The sequence below is a fragment of the Rattus rattus genome, chromosome 2, assembly GCF_011064425.1.
Source record: "Rattus rattus isolate New Zealand chromosome 2, Rrattus_CSIRO_v1, whole genome shotgun sequence".
NCBI lineage: Eukaryota > Metazoa > Chordata > Mammalia > Rodentia > Muridae > Rattus > Rattus rattus.
The window spans coordinates 75,508,842-75,525,065 of NC_046155.1; the positions used below are offsets into that span (position 1 = coordinate 75,508,842).

The following is a 16,224-nucleotide window of genomic DNA, read 5'->3' on the forward strand; positions in this document are numbered from 1 at the left end:
CTCCGGCTGAGAAGACAGTTTACCTTGCCCAGACTCTGAAAGGAGATAAACTCAGAGAGCCTTTCAACCCAGAATAATTTAGGCACGAATCTACTGCTCTTTTTACAATGTAGATTTCAGGATAGGTTACAAACAGAGGTAATGCTAACATATCTAAAATTTCTTATATTTTTGAAAACTTAAAAAAAATTATTGTAAGCTTCAGGGGTCAACTTGGATCTACAGGTCAATCAGATTCCAGAGAAGTACCGTCAATCAGTAGCCTTTCCCCCCACCTGCCTATTCCACCCATTCCTGAAGGTGGGTCTCGATCTTTCTTCCTAGTCTTTTTTTTTTTTTTCTTTTTTTTTCTTTTTTCTTTTTTTCGGAGCTGGGGACGAACCCAGGGCCTTGGCTTGCTAGGCAAGTGCTCTACCACTGAGCTAAATCCCCAACCCGTCTTCCCTAGTCTTAAAACTCCCCTCCCCCAACTACCAGGAAGGAGGGCCTGGAAGTTTCAAGGGCACAAATAATTTTCCCCTAAATTCCTCAACTTTATCGTCTGTCTTTAGTTTGTCTGTCCCAGCAGATTTCAAATCAACTGCAGACTGCTCTAGCTGCTCGACAGCCCCTGAATCTGCATCCCAGACAGCTCCAAAAGTGGCTAACCCCAGCCGGCCCAGCATCACAGACTGCTGTACTTCCCTAGCCCCAGATGGTGGCACAAAGCCTGGACAGCAAGTGTACCTCTTCCCTCCCTCCTCCCTCCCTCCCTCCCTCCCTCCCTCCCTCCCTTCCTCCTTCTTCCCTCCCTCCCATCCCCCTTACGCAGCATTCCAGCTTTTGTGCATCCCCAGCAATGACACCTCAGAGTCAAAAGGAAGTAGTCATAGAAAAGATTACATCACTCCTTATCAGGATGGTCCTTACTATCTATCAACAAAAAGACTTTGGAAGTTAGGTCTCAAACCTGAGGCAAAAGGCTGATTTAACATATCAAAACAGATCAAGTCACCAGGTTCTCCCAGCATCTCTCATTCCTTGCCTGTTACAGGGTATGGCTGGCATACCCTGCCCCCTACCCTGAAGGCTCCAGTCCAGGGGCTGTCCTTCTCCCAGATGCTCCTCTGCATATAATCCAGTCATTCGGTTATGGGTTCCTTTTTACCTTTTACCCTTTTGGCCTCTTGGTCTCTTGGCTTTCCCCTCCCCACTTTCCTAACAAGGCCCAGCTTGGGGTCATGTTCATTCTGGACTTTCCCAGAGTCTCTGCCTTTGCTCTCTCTCATGTCTACAATAAACTTTTTCCTCCAGCATACTTAGGGGCAGTCACATGCTCCGTTTTTATTCCTTTTTTTCATTCAGGCACATGTGTGTATGCGAGGGTCCATGCATATAGAGGCCGAGTGTAGATGTCCAGAATTGCCCTCCTCTGCTCTTCCACCGTAACTCAAATGAGCTAGGGTCTCTCAATCAATAAGGCTAGTGTTGCTGGTCAGCAGGTCCTGCGAAGACTGCGATTTCAGTCAGGCTGCTTGGCATTTATGTGGCCTCTGGGGATTGTGATCCTCACACTTGTGTAGTAAGCCCTGTACCCACCACACCACCTTCCCAGATCGTGCCTGGAATTTTTACACAAGACTCTGGGGACAGGATTCAGGTCCTCACGTTTGGAGACAAGCCATCGCTCCACCTCAGGGAAAGGTTTTCTTTACTCTTCCCCACTTGTTTTCTTCCTTCAGTCAATAAATACATATTAAACCAGGGCGCATCTAGGGACAAAAGAGATCTCTGTTAGCATGGGCTGTGGATCCCCCCTCACAGGTAGAGCTCACCAGTGACATAAGACAAGGAGAGGACAGTCTGCATTCTGACTCGAGATGTAAATAATGAGATTAACTCCTAACGAGTGTAATTTAAAACTGAGGCAAATGCTAGAACGGAAATAAAACAAGGATGTGAAGTACCTGGCAGTTCTGGGCAGGCCTTTCTGAGGAAGTAAAATTTGAACAGAAAGAAAAGAAAAAAAAAAAAAAAAAAAAAAAAAAAGGAGCTAGCCAAGTGGAAAGTGTTGTGTGGTGGAAAAGGTCTGTGGTGGGAGAGATGCTTGATAAGTTGAATGAGAGGAATGAAGACGAAAGATGGAGGAATGAATAGAGAATAGTGTCATTTCCTCTGGACGTGGACTGGAGGGTTTTCTTGTCTGTTTGTTTTAGATGAATGGAAATCCTTTGTGGGGTCTTAAGAAGGGAGAAACACTGCTGGGTGTTAGGCAAGTTTGTGCCCACTGTTAGAAGTCTCTTCTTCCCAAGCCTCCTCCTTTCTCCTTGGCCCCTCAGCTCAATCAAGGGAAATGAGGGCCCACCACCTGTGGTGTCCCCTGAGGTTTGCCTGTGGCAAACAGGAAGTCACAGCCCAGTAGAGATAGGCCTGGGACTCAACTGAGAAACTAGGTCTCTTGGGTCTCTTAGTCTTTCCTCTGAGTGCTGTCATCAGTGAAAGGTATGCACACAGACTTGGGCACACAAACATGGACACACACATACACATACACATGCATACCACATACACACCACACACACACAGGCACACACAACACACACAGAGACAGAGATACACAGACACATAGACACAAGAGACACACAACACACACACAGAGGTACACACACAGGCACATATATATATATACACACACACACACACACACACACACACACACACACACACATATGCATAGACACTGTACTATCACTGTGTGACTTTAGATAATGCTCTTCCAGTCTTGAGCCCTAAACTTAATGTCTGTGAGTCTCCACAACGGAAGCAGGAATTACCTGGAGAATAAAGGGATCTTAATAAGAAGCCATTTCTAAAGACCACTGGCTCTTGGTCACCATACTGCTGTCTAGCCCCTTCCCAGCTCTGATTGCCGTGCCCCCAGAACAGTTTCTGGTCAGCTCTCTTACTAACTTGCTTAGAGATAAGGAAATTTAACCATGGTTTTGCATGCAGCTGAGTGGGCGCCACTCTCAGCCACAAACTGATGATGACTCTCAGAAACTGAACTGTAAACCAAAAAAAGCTACACACACACACACACTCACACACACACGCACACACACACACACACACACACACACTCCGCACCACATATATGCTCCCCTATATACTACATACAAACTACATACACATACACACGCCCCACACCACGTAAAAACTACATGCACCACACATACCACGCCACATACATACTCCCACCATACCACATATAAACTACATGCACATACACACCATATACATACAAACCACACACATACACATACCCCCACCCCACATACAAACTACATACACACACACCATACCACATACACATACCCCCACCCCACATACAAACTACATGCACACACACACCATACTACATGCATACCACACCACACCACATACAAACTAAATGCACATATACACACCACATACACACAAACCCCACACACATACACATACACACATCATACTACAACCACCCACACACATACACCCTAGACACCACCCACTGTTTTTTCTTGTGCTGCAACTCAGGGAATTATATATGGTAGGCAAGTGTTCTACCATTGGGCTACATTATCTACCCAGCTCACATTCCTTTTTGGGGATCTTGGGGGTGGGATTGACAGAGTCTCACTAAGTAGCCGTGGCTGGCCTGAAACTTCCGAGGATCCAGCTATTGTTGCCTTCCAGTTGCTGTGATTAAAGGTGTGTGCCCCTGTGCCTGTTTGGCTCCTCCTTTTCTGAGAGGGGGGTCTTGCTATGTACCCTAAGCTAGAATGAAGTGTGGTGTGTGTGTGTGTGTGTGTGTGTGTGTATGTGTGTGTGTGTGTGTCTGTCTGTCTTCTGTCTGTCTGTGTCTATGCCTGTGTGGTAGCAGGGATTAAATCTAGGGTCTTTTGTTTGCTTGTTTGTTTTTTTGTTTTTTCCGGAGCTGAGGACCAAACCCAGGACGGCCTTGCGCTTGCTAGGCAAGCGCTCTACCACTGAGCTAAATCCTCAACCCCAAATCTAGGGTTTTATATATACTTTATCACTGAACTATGTCCTCAGCTTTTTTAAAAAACCTTTTAATTTTCAGTTAAGTTCTCCCTGAGCACTGTAGATTGGCTTTGAACTCACTCTGCAGTCCAAGATGGCCTTGACTTTTGTGATCTTTTCCAGTAACTGGAATTATAGGCCTGGATCACCAGACCCAATATAAAATCCTAATGCTATCCTCAGATGATAGAGAAAAAAAAGCGGAAGCCAGGCACGATGGCGTATGCCTTTAATTTTACCAGCTGGAAACAGAGCTGTAAAATGGGGTCAGAGCTTGGAGCCTGGAGAAAGGAGGAGAAAAAAGACCCTAAATCTGTATCCACTCATTTGACAAATGTTTACCAGGTGCCACTATGTGGAAAGCACTGTGCGTGCAGTGGTGAAGATATTAGCCTTACTGGACTTCCATGCCGAACCATACGTAAGATCACATACTTGGTTTAAATGCTGGGTGACAGGAGGGGACAAGTGTTGTGGATTTGGAAGAGTGCCTGCAAAAGGGGGCCCGAGGTGTGACCACCCCCTTTCCTCTATGTGGGGACTGCCACAACCCTCACAGACACCCATGGTTCATTGCCCACTAGGCTCCTGCTTGCCCCAGCATCCTCTGCGCAGCCGCGCAGAAGCCGGGTGCCCCAGGGAGCCTGGCTACCATGCCATCTCCTCTCCCTGTCTCCCTCCTCCTCTTCCTTACCTTAGTAGGAGGCAGGCCCCAGAATTCCTTACTGGTGGAGGTAGAAGGTATGTCTGTCTGTCTGTACGTCTGACTGGAAGGAGCTAGGGTTGGGAGCCTGGGTTCCTGGTTGAGTAACTGGCCTTCTTTGAGCCTCCATTTTCTTACTTGTAAACTTCTGGGAGGTGTCAGAAAGACCTTTAGGGCTTTCCATATGGTGAACTTCTGGGGTCCTTTGATTTATGAGGAGGGAAAAGGGGTTGGGGCTCTCCTTCTCCTCTCCCCACAGAGGGAGACAATGTTGTGCTGTCATGCCTCCGGAACTCCTCATCTGTCTCTTCTGAGAAGCTGGCTTGGTATCGAGGTAACCACTCAACACCCTTCCTGGAGCTGAGCCTCGGGTCCCCGGACCTGGGTCTGCACATCGGGCCCCTGGGCATCTTGCTAGTGATTGTCAATGTCTCGAACCATATGGGGGGCTTCTATCTGTGCCAAAAGAGGCCCCCTTTCAAGGACACCTGGCAGCCTGCCTGGACCGTAAACGTGGAGGATAGTGGTGAGTGCCTGGGAGGGCTGGGCTGTGGGGGTGGGCTGTAAAGAGGGTTTCTCCATGGACACAGGAAGTTCTTAGGTCTAGTGACGCTACAGCGGCAGGAAGGAGTTAGTTCTAGGCACCTGGTTCCTACCGCTTCGTAGCTGCTCTGAGCTACTCGTGTCTCTGTCTCATCTGTTAGTCATAGTTGCTTTCTCCCTGTATCTCTGGCTCTGCTTTTTGGGGCCTCTGTATCTCCCCCTTCTCCTGATCTGCGTCTAATCTGGGATCTCTTCTCAGGGGAGCTGTTCCGGTGGAATGCTTCAGACTTGGGGGACCTGGATTGTGACCTAGGAAACAGGTCCTCAGGGAGCCACAGGTCCACTTCTGGTTCCCAGCTGTATGTGTGGGCTAGAGATCATCCTGAGGTCTGGGAAACAAAGCCTGTATGTGCCCCACGGGAGATCAGTCTGAATCAGAGTCTAATCAACCAAGGTAAGGGAACAGGGCTGTGCGAATGCTGGGAAGTGAGGGCTCAAGGATAGGGATGGTGCTGGGAACTCGGGGGTTGGGGGAAATGAGACCCCCCCCATGATACTTTCTTTACCTTTTATCTCCTGCCTTAGATCTCACTGTGGCCCCCGGCTCCACACTTTGGCTGTCCTGTGGGGTACCCCCTGTCCCAGTGACCAAAGGCTCCATCTCCTGGACCCATGTGCGTCCTAAGAAGCTTAACGTTTCATTACTGAGCCTAAGCCTTGGGGGAGAGCACCCAGTGAGAGAGATGTGGGTTTGGGGGTCTCTTCTGCTACTGCCCCAAGCCAAAGCTTCAGATGAAGGTACCTATTATTGTCTCCAAGGAGGCCTGACCATCGAGATGCACGTGAAGGTCATTGCAAGGTCAGGTAGGGTTTCTTCCAATTTTGGGAATCTGTGTGGAGCTACTGGAAGAATTAGGAGGGGGAGGGGTGTGTTTCTGTGGTAGAGTGTGCGCAGAGCATGTATGTGGTTCTGTTTCCATCCCTAGAACTAACTCTCTCTCTCTCTCTCTCTCTCTCTCTCTCTCTCTCTCTCTCTCTCTCTCTCTCTCTCATGTGTGTGTGTGTGTGTGTGTGTGTGTGTGTGTGTGTGTGTGTGTGTGTGTATGGAGAGAGGGGGGCAGACAGACAGACAGAAAGACAGACAGACCAAAACTGGTGGTGTGTACAACCATAACCTGGAACTTGGGAGGCTGAGGCATGAGTACAATACCAAGGCAGACTTGGAACTGGCACCAGAACCAGCTTCAAGCCTCATCCCAAACTCCAGTTTGTACACTGAATCCTAACTCTAGCTCTTTGCTCATTGCTTCTGAGATCTCGTTTTTCTGGTTCTTCCCTGTGAGCTTCGCTGGCTTCTTCCTCCACCACTGCTCCCTTTTGGAGCCCCAGGCCTTGTACTCACTCCTATCCACACCCTCTTCTCATTTGGCGTCCTTTACTCCCATGGTTCCTAGGTTATCACTCCTTATACCTTTCCTGGGCTCTATACTCCCCAAATCCAGTCATCTCCTGGGATTGCCATTTCATGTCCAGTGGACATCTCAGGCTTAATATATAAAGTCAAATCGACATCTTTCCCACATAGACACTTTGGATGGCTTTGCACAAATGGAGCACTGAGAAGCATATACATGGGTCCATTTGCCCAAGTTAGGAGCCTGTCTTCTCTTTCCTCACTCCCTCCATCAAATTCGCCACAATGTCCTGCCTTGCTTCTCCTTACTACAACAGTACCATGCTATCCTGACCACAACCGTTAAGTGCTACCTCTGCTTCCACTCCAAACTTGATCCCAACACGTGTTGGATCTCAACTCTAACTTGGAAGACTCACCTTTGCCCTCCATGTTGACCATGGTTATCCTTAACTACAGAATTAACCATCTCCTAGTCCTCACATTGCTAGGATAATACCCATGCTTTGTATGTGGCTTGTTGGCATCTTGTGCTGTGTGGCATAATCCTTGTTCTCCTGGGAACAACTGGTTCTTCCTTAGTGGAAGGGAGAAGAGCTCCCTGAAGAGATTAAGACTTTGAGTCTGTGTCTTGCTCTAGTCTCTCAGCCGTACGACCCTTGAGGGGTTGGGGAATAAGATGTGCTGTGGGGTTCTTGTCTCATAGCACTTTCCTCTTAGCAGTGTGGCTCTGGCTGTTGAGGACTGGTGGATGGATAGTCCCAGTTGTGACTTTAGTATATGTCATCTTCTGTATGGTTTCTATGGCGGCTTTTCTCTATTTTCGAAGAGGTAAGTCATGCCCCTGAGTTTCTCCAAATTCTACCCCATCTTTCTCAGAATAAGCCTACACTGGCCAATCTGACACATCCCATAGCCTCATGCTTCTTTACTGTCTCTCATACTTCCTGGAGGCCCTAGAATTTGTATGATCATCTCCTCTATTGACCTAAGTGACCTCCCCTGTATCCCCAAATTCACCTCCTGCCTGCCAAACCCTCTCCTGATCCACCTCTTTACATCCCACCAGCCTTCATCCTGAAGAGGAAGAGGAAGCGAATGACGGACCCCGCTAGGAGGTAAAGTACAAATGCCCTTTTGCTGCAAGCTTTACACTCTCTGTCCTGTGGGCCTTGGGGCCATCTCTATTGGTTGAAATACTGCGCAAGTTCAGAGGCCACCTTCCAAATCACCTTGCTTGGCATGGTCCCAAACTCATTGGGTACGCATCCCTACACAGTTAACTTCCAGAATAGACTGGAACTGGGAATCCCTATGTGGTTCAGCCTTAAGGTACACGACTCTTTCTTCCTCCAGATTCTTCAAAGTGACGCCTCCCTCAGGAAACGGGACCCAGAACCAGTATGGGAATGTGCTCTCCCTCCCTACATCTACCTCTGGCCAGGGTGAGGGACTACCCACCCTTGGGAGACCTTCAACTTCCCTCTGGCAGTAGCCGCAGTGCATTGTCCTCATTTCTCCAATCTTCTTGGAGCAGAACCTTCCCCAGAGTAGAGCCCAGAACTAAATCTCATCAGATTGGCCAAGTCCAGTGTCTGGACCCTGGCCAGAGTGAGCCTTGTCCTAGAACTTAAGGCCAAGGCCCACATTTCGATCCCTTCCCCACGGCTCAAGACCAGTCACACAGGCACACAGAGGCTTTCTGAACAGCCTCTGACAGCCATCTTAAAACACTCTTTCCACCAGCCCATGCTCAGCGTTGGGCTGCTAGCCTAGGGAGTGGTCCTGTGTCCTATGGAAATCCACGCATTGAAGTCCAGGATGCTGGAGCTCAGAGACATGAAACAGGTCAGATTGAAGGGTGGTTCCTCACCTGGAGAGTGTCAGAGCAGCCTGTGGTGGGATTAGCGGACTGCTGGTAGAGGAGAGATGTCACTCAGTTCTCCACACTGGTCCCAAACTCAGGACTGGAAGAAGAAGGGGAGGCCTATGAAGAGCCAGACAGCGAGGAGGGCTCTGAATTCTATGAGAATGACTCCAACCTTGAGCAGGATCAACTTTCCCAGGGTGAGGCCCCACTCTCCCTGGTCCCAACATTTCCCCAACGGTGGGCTGCTGACCTTTACTAGAGAGAGCCCTCTTTCTCTATCAGATGGCAGTGGCTATGAGAACCCTGAGGATGACCCCGTAGGTCCAGAGGAGGAAGACTCCTTCTCCAATGGTAATGTGGGGTTCTTGTCGGGCTGGTGGTTAGGAAAGCACTCTTGGTGCTGCAGAGCTCCTATTGCCTGAGCAACTCCTGGGCTCTCTCTTCCACAGCCGAGTCTTATGAAAATGCAGATGAGGAGCTGGCCCAACCAGTTGGCAGGACGATGGGTGTGTATCTGAGTGTGCGAGGGCTGCCACTCTTGGAAGAGGCTGGAGACCAGGAGAAGAAGTGACATCTTTGTCTCTCTTCTTGTTCCAGACTTCCTGAGCCCCCATGGGTCTGCATGGGACCCCAGCCGGGAAGCATCCTCGCTTGGTGAGAGTACTTAGGACATCTTTCTTCGGTCAATCTCAGATGATATAAACTTAGCTCTGACCCCCAAGCCTAAGCTTAACCCTGGCCTTGGACCCGATTCGTAACTCCACCCTCTAGCCTGTTTCCCAGTGTTTCTACCATCTCTAACTGTGAAGATCAGTCTTGACCCCAATGAACCTGACATAGTTGTATCTAGATTTCCAGCTTGTGGGAGGCTAAGGCAGAGAGATTTGAGGCTAGCTTGCCATGCTTTGTGAATTCCAGGCCAGCCTAGGCTGAATGAGACTTTGTAACAAAGATTTAACAAAAAATAAACAGTCAACCACCTAAAGCATTGACTCCCAACATCTCCCCTAGAATTTGACCTTTACCTCACCCCAGTCTAATAGTGCAGACTTCATCCTTGACCCCAGCTGTCTGTATCATTTCCTATGACCTTGGCTTTGACTCCTCCCAACTCTGTTCTTGACCCTTCCTTTGGCCTTAGCCTTCTTACAACTGAGTAGGTTCTCATGCTGACAAATCATTCCCACTTTGACATAAGGAGCTTCTACTCCCTGCCTAGCTCCTCTCTCCTGGGTAGGCAGCACTTCCCTTCCCCAAGCCCCAGCAGGGTTTCTGGGTGTCTAATTTTCCATCCCATGCCTAAGCAGGGTCCCAGTCCTACGAAGACATGAGAGGGATCCTGTATGCAGCTCCTCAGCTCCAATCAATTCGGTCTGGTCCCAGCCATGAGGAAGGTGGGTGTTTCTGCACTGTTCCTAGTTGTCTCTGGATCTCCCCCCGCCCCCCAGTTGTCCTCTGGACCCGGCCTCCCACCCAGAGCCTCCTTCTTATCCTATTTATACTTTCCTTTTCCTGGTCTTAATCCAGATGCAGACTCTTATGAAAACATGGATAAATCTGACGACCCAGAGCCAGCATGGGGAGGAGAGGGCCACATGGGGACTTGGGGTGCCACGTGACTCCCAGGTGACTAGGTGAGCTGGACACTGCCCCTCAGAGAGGGGAGGAAGAAGGAGAAAAACAAGGATGATGATGCAGCATTGGCTCCTGGGGAGAGGAAGGGGACCGGTTTCCTGGGTCCAGTGAATAGGGCCTAGACTTCTTCCCATATTTGTTTGTTTATTGGTTTGTTTGTTCTTTTACGTAGCCTGGACTTCCTTAGGTCCCAAGAGCCCCATCTTACTCTGAAATCTGGAGATCCCAAGCAGACGGTGTCAGTCAGTGAAATAACCTTGTTTAGGATGTGTGCGCGCACACACACACACACTCTCACATGCATGTACAAGCAAAGCTTCCTTTTGACTCTTTTTGCTTTCCCCAAATATACTCAACGAGCCACTCAAATTCTCTGAAGTATGCCCTTGTGTGGGAGAAGAAGGAAAGATGAGGCTGAATCCAGCTCTGATCACCCAGAGGAAGGAGAGCTGGTCTGAATACATCCTGGCCCTAGCATGATATTTAGCCGCTAACATCCAATGATGCAAATATGTTCAGCCATTATTCCATGGTGTCCCACAAGGGACAGACAGTGATGGGATTGGCACCTCTGCACAAACTGGGAAACCCTGTCTGCCTTTCTTCCCTTAACCCTGCCTGCTCTGGGCTAGCAGGTCAGTACCCCTCATCTCTGAGTTTCCGGCAACCCACCTGAGTGCCCGCCCAGGGTTTCAGCTTCTGACCATATGTGGACACCACCCCAGCTCTGAACTTATATATCATCACACCTTGTCTAAGACCGATAAAACCCCCTTACTTTAGCCCAGGTGTGCCATTTCCCTGTCCCCTCCCCCATCCTTGGGACCTGTGAACGTACTTAAGAGCTGCTCTCAATAAATCTGCCTCTATATGTCTTAATTTGGCTTGAATTGGCTTATTTCTTTGGTGGAGAAAACCTATTATCTTGGTACTGAGAACCTAGGAGGAATTGAGCCTAAGGCCCTGGCTTTGGTGCTGGGCCTCTGGCCTTGTGGGGGACCGATCCTCTCCTCTTCCCTCTCTCTCCTCCCAAACCCCCCCCCCCCCCCGCCTGCCACTTCCCTGCATTCTCGCAGGATGGTTCTTTTCACTTTCTTTTCTGATCATGCCCATCTGCCTGATACCTTTACTTGGCTGTGATATCCTCTGCTGTTTTGGGGCCACCTCCTCCCCCTGGCTCCCATAATCTCTCCTGACTCCCATCTTCTTCCTTCTCTGGTTGCCTCAAGGATCACTACCTGAGACTGTCCTGTTCTACCCTACCGGGTTCTCTCCACTCCTGAGTATGGGCTATTTCAACCCTGGTGATTGTTACTCATCACCAGATGGTCCTAGTTCACTTCAAGGACCCTCTCCCTTCCCTTCCCGACCCTAGTTTCCCATTTCTGAAACCATCACCACAAACTCAAGCCCATCATTAACCACCTCCTATTTCAGGGACTTCTTCCCCCCCCCTTAAAAATAATTGGATATTTTCTTTATTTACATTTCAAATGTTATCCCCTTTCCCTACCTCCCCTCCCCCTGCCTCTATGATGGTGCTGCCCCACCCACCCACCCACCCACTCCCTCCTGCCTCCCTGCCCTGGCAATCTCCTACACTGGGGCATCAAACCTTCACAGGACCAAGGGCCTCTCTTCCCATTGATGCCTAACAATGCCATTCTCTTCTACATATGCGGCTGGAGACATGAGTCGCTCCATGTGTACTCTTTGGTTAGTGGTTTAGGCCCTGGGAGCTCTGGGGTGTCTGGTTGGTTGATATTGTTGTTCTTTCAGGGACTTCTAATGCAACACTTCCATTCTCCCAGTGAATAAGCCTACCAGTTAGTACAGAACCTCTACCTCATTAACAAGGCAGTAATCCCAACCTACGCATGGTTACCAACCCCTACATCCTCCTCTCTAACATTCCTCCTAAGACTTTCAACTTACCATCCTGGACCTCAAAGATGTCTTCTTTACTGTCCCCTACACCCTTGTCTCAGATGGGGGTTTTACTGCTGTGAAGAGATGCCAAGACCAAGGCAACTCTTATAAGGACAACATTTAATTGGGACTGGGTTGCAGGTTCAGAGGATCAGTCCATAATCATCAAGGTGGTAACATGGCAGCATCCAGGCAGGCATGGTGCAGGAGGAGCTGAGAGTTCTACATCTTCATCTGAAGGCTGCTAGCAGAACACTGACTTCCAGGCAGCTAGGATGAAGGTCTTAAAGCCCACACCCACAGTGACACACTTCCTGCAACAAGACCACACCTCCAAATAGTTTCACTCCTTGGGCTAAGCATATTCAAACCATGACAACCCTCCTTTCTAACATTCCTCCTGTAACTTCCCACTTACCATCCTGGACCTCAAAGATGCCTTCTTTACTGCCCCCTACACCCTGATTCATATTTTCTCTTTGCCTTCACCTGGGAAGAGTCTGATTCACAGGTGAGACAGCTTACATGGACAGTTCTCCTAGGGCTTTTGAGATAGTCTGCATTTCTTTGGCCAAGCCTTGGCCTGTGACCATTCCTCCCTTAACCTTAATCGAACTACACCTCTTCCATACACAGATGACCATCTACTTTGCAGCTCCTCCTTATCACTGTCCCAGAGGGTCACCGCTTTACTTCTAAACTATCTTGGCTCCCTAGGATACCCCATCTCTGAATCTAAAGCTCATCCATGCTTTCCCACCATAATATACTTGGGCATTCTACTTAGCCAGGGATCTAAGACTCTCACCTCTGACCGGGTGCAGGCTTTGGGGGACCTACAGCTCCTAATGACAATGAATCAGATTCTTTCATTTTGGGACCTGATGGGGTTCTTCAGACATTGAATCTTCAATTTTGCTATTATGACTAAGTCAGGATACCATGCAGCCAAGGAGACCCCTGACCCAGCTTTTTTCCTACTCTGGGATGCTCTTTTAACAATGCCAGCGTTGTCCTACCAGACCCGACTGGCCCTACCACCTCTTCACCAATGATAGGCTAGGGGTAGCAACAGGGGTCCTGGTCCAACACCTTGGGCCCTTCTCCCAGACCATCCCTTTTCTACCTAAACAGTTGGACTCTACTGTGTACAGCATTCACCTGTGAGGACCTCAAGATGACCCTACTCCAGCCAGTATACTCCACTCACCCGCTCTCTGATCTCCTGAGACACTCTCTCTCTCTTTCTCTCCTTGGACACTCACAGTCCATACCTTTCATCTGTTATTTCTGGAAAACTCCCAGGTCACCTTGGTCCCTAACCCTGTTCTAAACCTGCAACCCTTCTTCTGTTCCATCCTCTTCCCGCTCCTGCCTAGAGGCCGTGGAGATGGAGACCCCTTTTCACCCCCGGCTCAGCCTCCTAGGCTTACTTCTCACAAACCCACCCTTTTGTGGCTGGAAGTCCCCTTATAGATAACACAGGAACACCGGGCAACACATGTAGTGGTCACCTTGGCTGAAACAGTTGAGGCAAACCGCCTTCCAGTGGGAACCTCTTTACAAAAGGCTGAACTAATTGCTCTGACCTGGGCACTCCGTGTTGCCAAAGGACTACAAATTAACATTTACGGGTCTCAGAGTAGCTCATAGCCACTCTGTCCTATGGAAGGAAAGGGGGTTCCACCAAGGAGTAGAAAGGGGGTCCCTCACCATGGGCACGATTGTTGTCAGTGGTCTCCTAATAGCCAAGATCTTGGAGACCCTCCAACTCCCAGCAGAGGTTCCCACAATTGACTGCCAGGGGCACCAGACCTCCACAGACCCAGTGGCTCTGGATAATGCCAGGGCTGACTCAGTGGCCTGGGGTTTCTCTTCCAGTGCCTCTAGACCCACAGAGCACATCCTCTGCCTAGCATCTTCCCACAAACCTCAGCACCAGCCTCAGGAAAAAACCCAAATTCCTTGGCAAAGAGGCCACACAGGTGAAAGATGGATGGCTTTACCTAAATCACCATCTTATTCTTCTCCAGAAGTAGATGCCTTCCATCCTCTCTGACATCCACCAAAGCCTACACCTGGGCCCCGAGGAGGCCCTATTCCAATTTCTAGGAACCCTTTTTGATCCCACTGAAGCTCATATTTTACAGGCACACACACACTGCCAGATGTGTGCCAATACAAACTGCAGGGGGCTCTCCAGAGACATCAGTCTCTGCACCGGCTTCGAGGACACCAACTGGGCAAAGACTAGAAAACCGGCTTCACACACATGGCTACCCACAAGAAACTCTGCTATCTCCTACCCGGTGACACATATTGAGGCGCTCCCCACCTCCAGAGAAACATCAGACATGGTGGCCCAGACTCTCCTGACAACAGCCAGGCTTTCACCTTCAAGATGGCTGAACGCCTGTCTGAAGCTTTCAACATCTGGAAACCACACATCCCTTATAGTCCACAGTCTCTGGCAAAGGTAGAAAGAACCAACAGCCTCACGGAACAACTCACCATGTTCTCCTTTGAGCTCAGGTTGTCCTGGTCTTCCCCTCTCCCCATTGCTCTCACCCACCTCTGAACCACCCCACATTCTCCTACAAACCTCAGTCCCTTCGATCTCCTGTACAGAAGGCTGTTTCTCTTCAATCTCCATCTCCCAGACTAAACGACCATGATTCCTGGCTACTTACCCATGTTCCCTTCTCCACGGGCACACTGACAACTATCTCCGTACCCCCAGGTCAGTGGACTCAGCTGCTGCTGACCCTCTCCCCCTTTCCCTTGGAGACCAGGTACTTCTCAAACAATTATCTCCTCAGTCTTTAGAGCTCTGGTGGACAGGACCCTCCACTGTGAGCCTCACCACCCCCTTAGCCACCAAACTCCTGGGACATCAGTTTTGATACCATCTACCTAGGTTCAAAGGGGCCCCAGTTCAAGATGGATGGTCCATCCAGCAGTTGGGATCCAGTACTCTCAGGTTCTGCAGAGATCCTCAAGAACAGGTCTGAATGGCCGGCCATGGCTGCATTCACACTCAGCAGATTCACCTTCATCCTTCTCTTTCCGGGTCTTGCTTATTTTTTCTCTCTGTTGCCCCTGCCACACAGTGACATTGTGGGCCAGGCTGGCTGTCCCTCTGTGGGATGCCAAGATGTTCTTGCCACCCCGGTATCCCTCTTTAAATCTATAGAAAGGTTCTGTTACCCTGTGCTTTGCTTTACCTCTGATAAGACGGACAAAGCCTGTCACACCCAATGAGTCAAAGAAAATGGAGGTTGCCATGGGGCAATTGTAAAACAAAAAAGTCCCCTAAGACTGTGCACAAAAATGCTGTGGCTAATATGGTCAAGAATGGGCCACAAAACTGGTTCGTTCTTTCCCAGTACAATACAATACATCCCAGATCATTGTGATGACCAGCGGGCTTAGGAGTAAGAGACAAGGTCTAGCAAAGGGAACTGACTCTATATCCACCTGACTGGGCCTCATCCAGGAGGGAGCAGCCCTACTTAACCTCACCAAAATCTCCAACCTTAGGAACTGTTTTTTTTCTGTGCTGCTTTGGGTTGCTCCCCTTTAACTACAGTGTTCTTACCTAGTCCATTCATGATGCCAGGGACTGACCCCCAACCACGGACAATTGCTATACATGTGCCCCTCTTCTGGGACTCTCTTGGACACTGAATCCATTTCTGCTGCGCAGTACCCCACTCTCTTTGCAATACTACTAACACAACTTGGATGTCTGCCTGGTTGTCCCCAGTGGGGTGCTTCTGGTGCAATGACTTAATATCAAAAAACTTGTCCCCTGGTAATCCCTCCTCTCTGTGTACCCAGTGGTGTTTTATGGGAAGGCCGAAATGGCCATGCTCTCCTCTCCTATTGACTCCTCCCAGCTTCAGGCACTCTTTACTCAGACACGCCCAGGGGCCCCAATTGCCGCACAGGCAGGGATGGCTACAACGACTTCAACGAGAGCAACCAGCTTAAATGTAGACACCATGGGATACTTGGCGTTGGGATCTAAGGGGTCTGACCGTCTCCAAAGGTCCATCAACAACTCAG

General features: G+C 49.5%; 1 protein-coding gene across 3 annotated transcripts; it reads left to right on the forward strand.

The window, feature by feature from the left end:
* The first annotated feature begins 4,687 nt into the window (after positions 1 to 4,687).
* Positions 4,688 to 11,106, forward strand: Cd19 (CD19 molecule). Of its 3 annotated transcripts, XM_032895630.1 has the most exons (15): positions 4,688 to 4,803; positions 5,025 to 5,291; positions 5,568 to 5,762; positions 5,894 to 6,172; positions 7,443 to 7,553; positions 7,792 to 7,840; positions 8,079 to 8,167; positions 8,469 to 8,570; positions 8,688 to 8,789; positions 8,875 to 8,943; positions 9,042 to 9,098; positions 9,190 to 9,246; positions 9,900 to 9,986; positions 10,120 to 10,226; positions 10,400 to 11,106. In XM_032895630.1, exons 1-14 carry the CDS (start codon positions 4,716 to 4,718, stop codon positions 10,209 to 10,211), a joined length of 1,644 nt encoding a protein of 547 aa, XP_032751521.1. In that variant the 5' UTR covers positions 4,688 to 4,715; the 3' UTR covers positions 10,212 to 10,226; positions 10,400 to 11,106. The 3 variants fall into 3 exon arrangements, with proteins under 3 accessions (XP_032751521.1, XP_032751522.1, XP_032751523.1); XM_032895631.1 differs by lacking the exon at positions 10,400 to 11,106 and having other exon boundaries at positions 4,716 to 4,803; positions 10,120 to 10,252; XM_032895632.1 differs by lacking the exon at positions 10,400 to 11,106 and having other exon boundaries at positions 4,716 to 4,803; positions 7,446 to 7,553; positions 10,120 to 10,252.
* Positions 11,107 to 16,224: the final 5,118 nt, after the last annotated feature.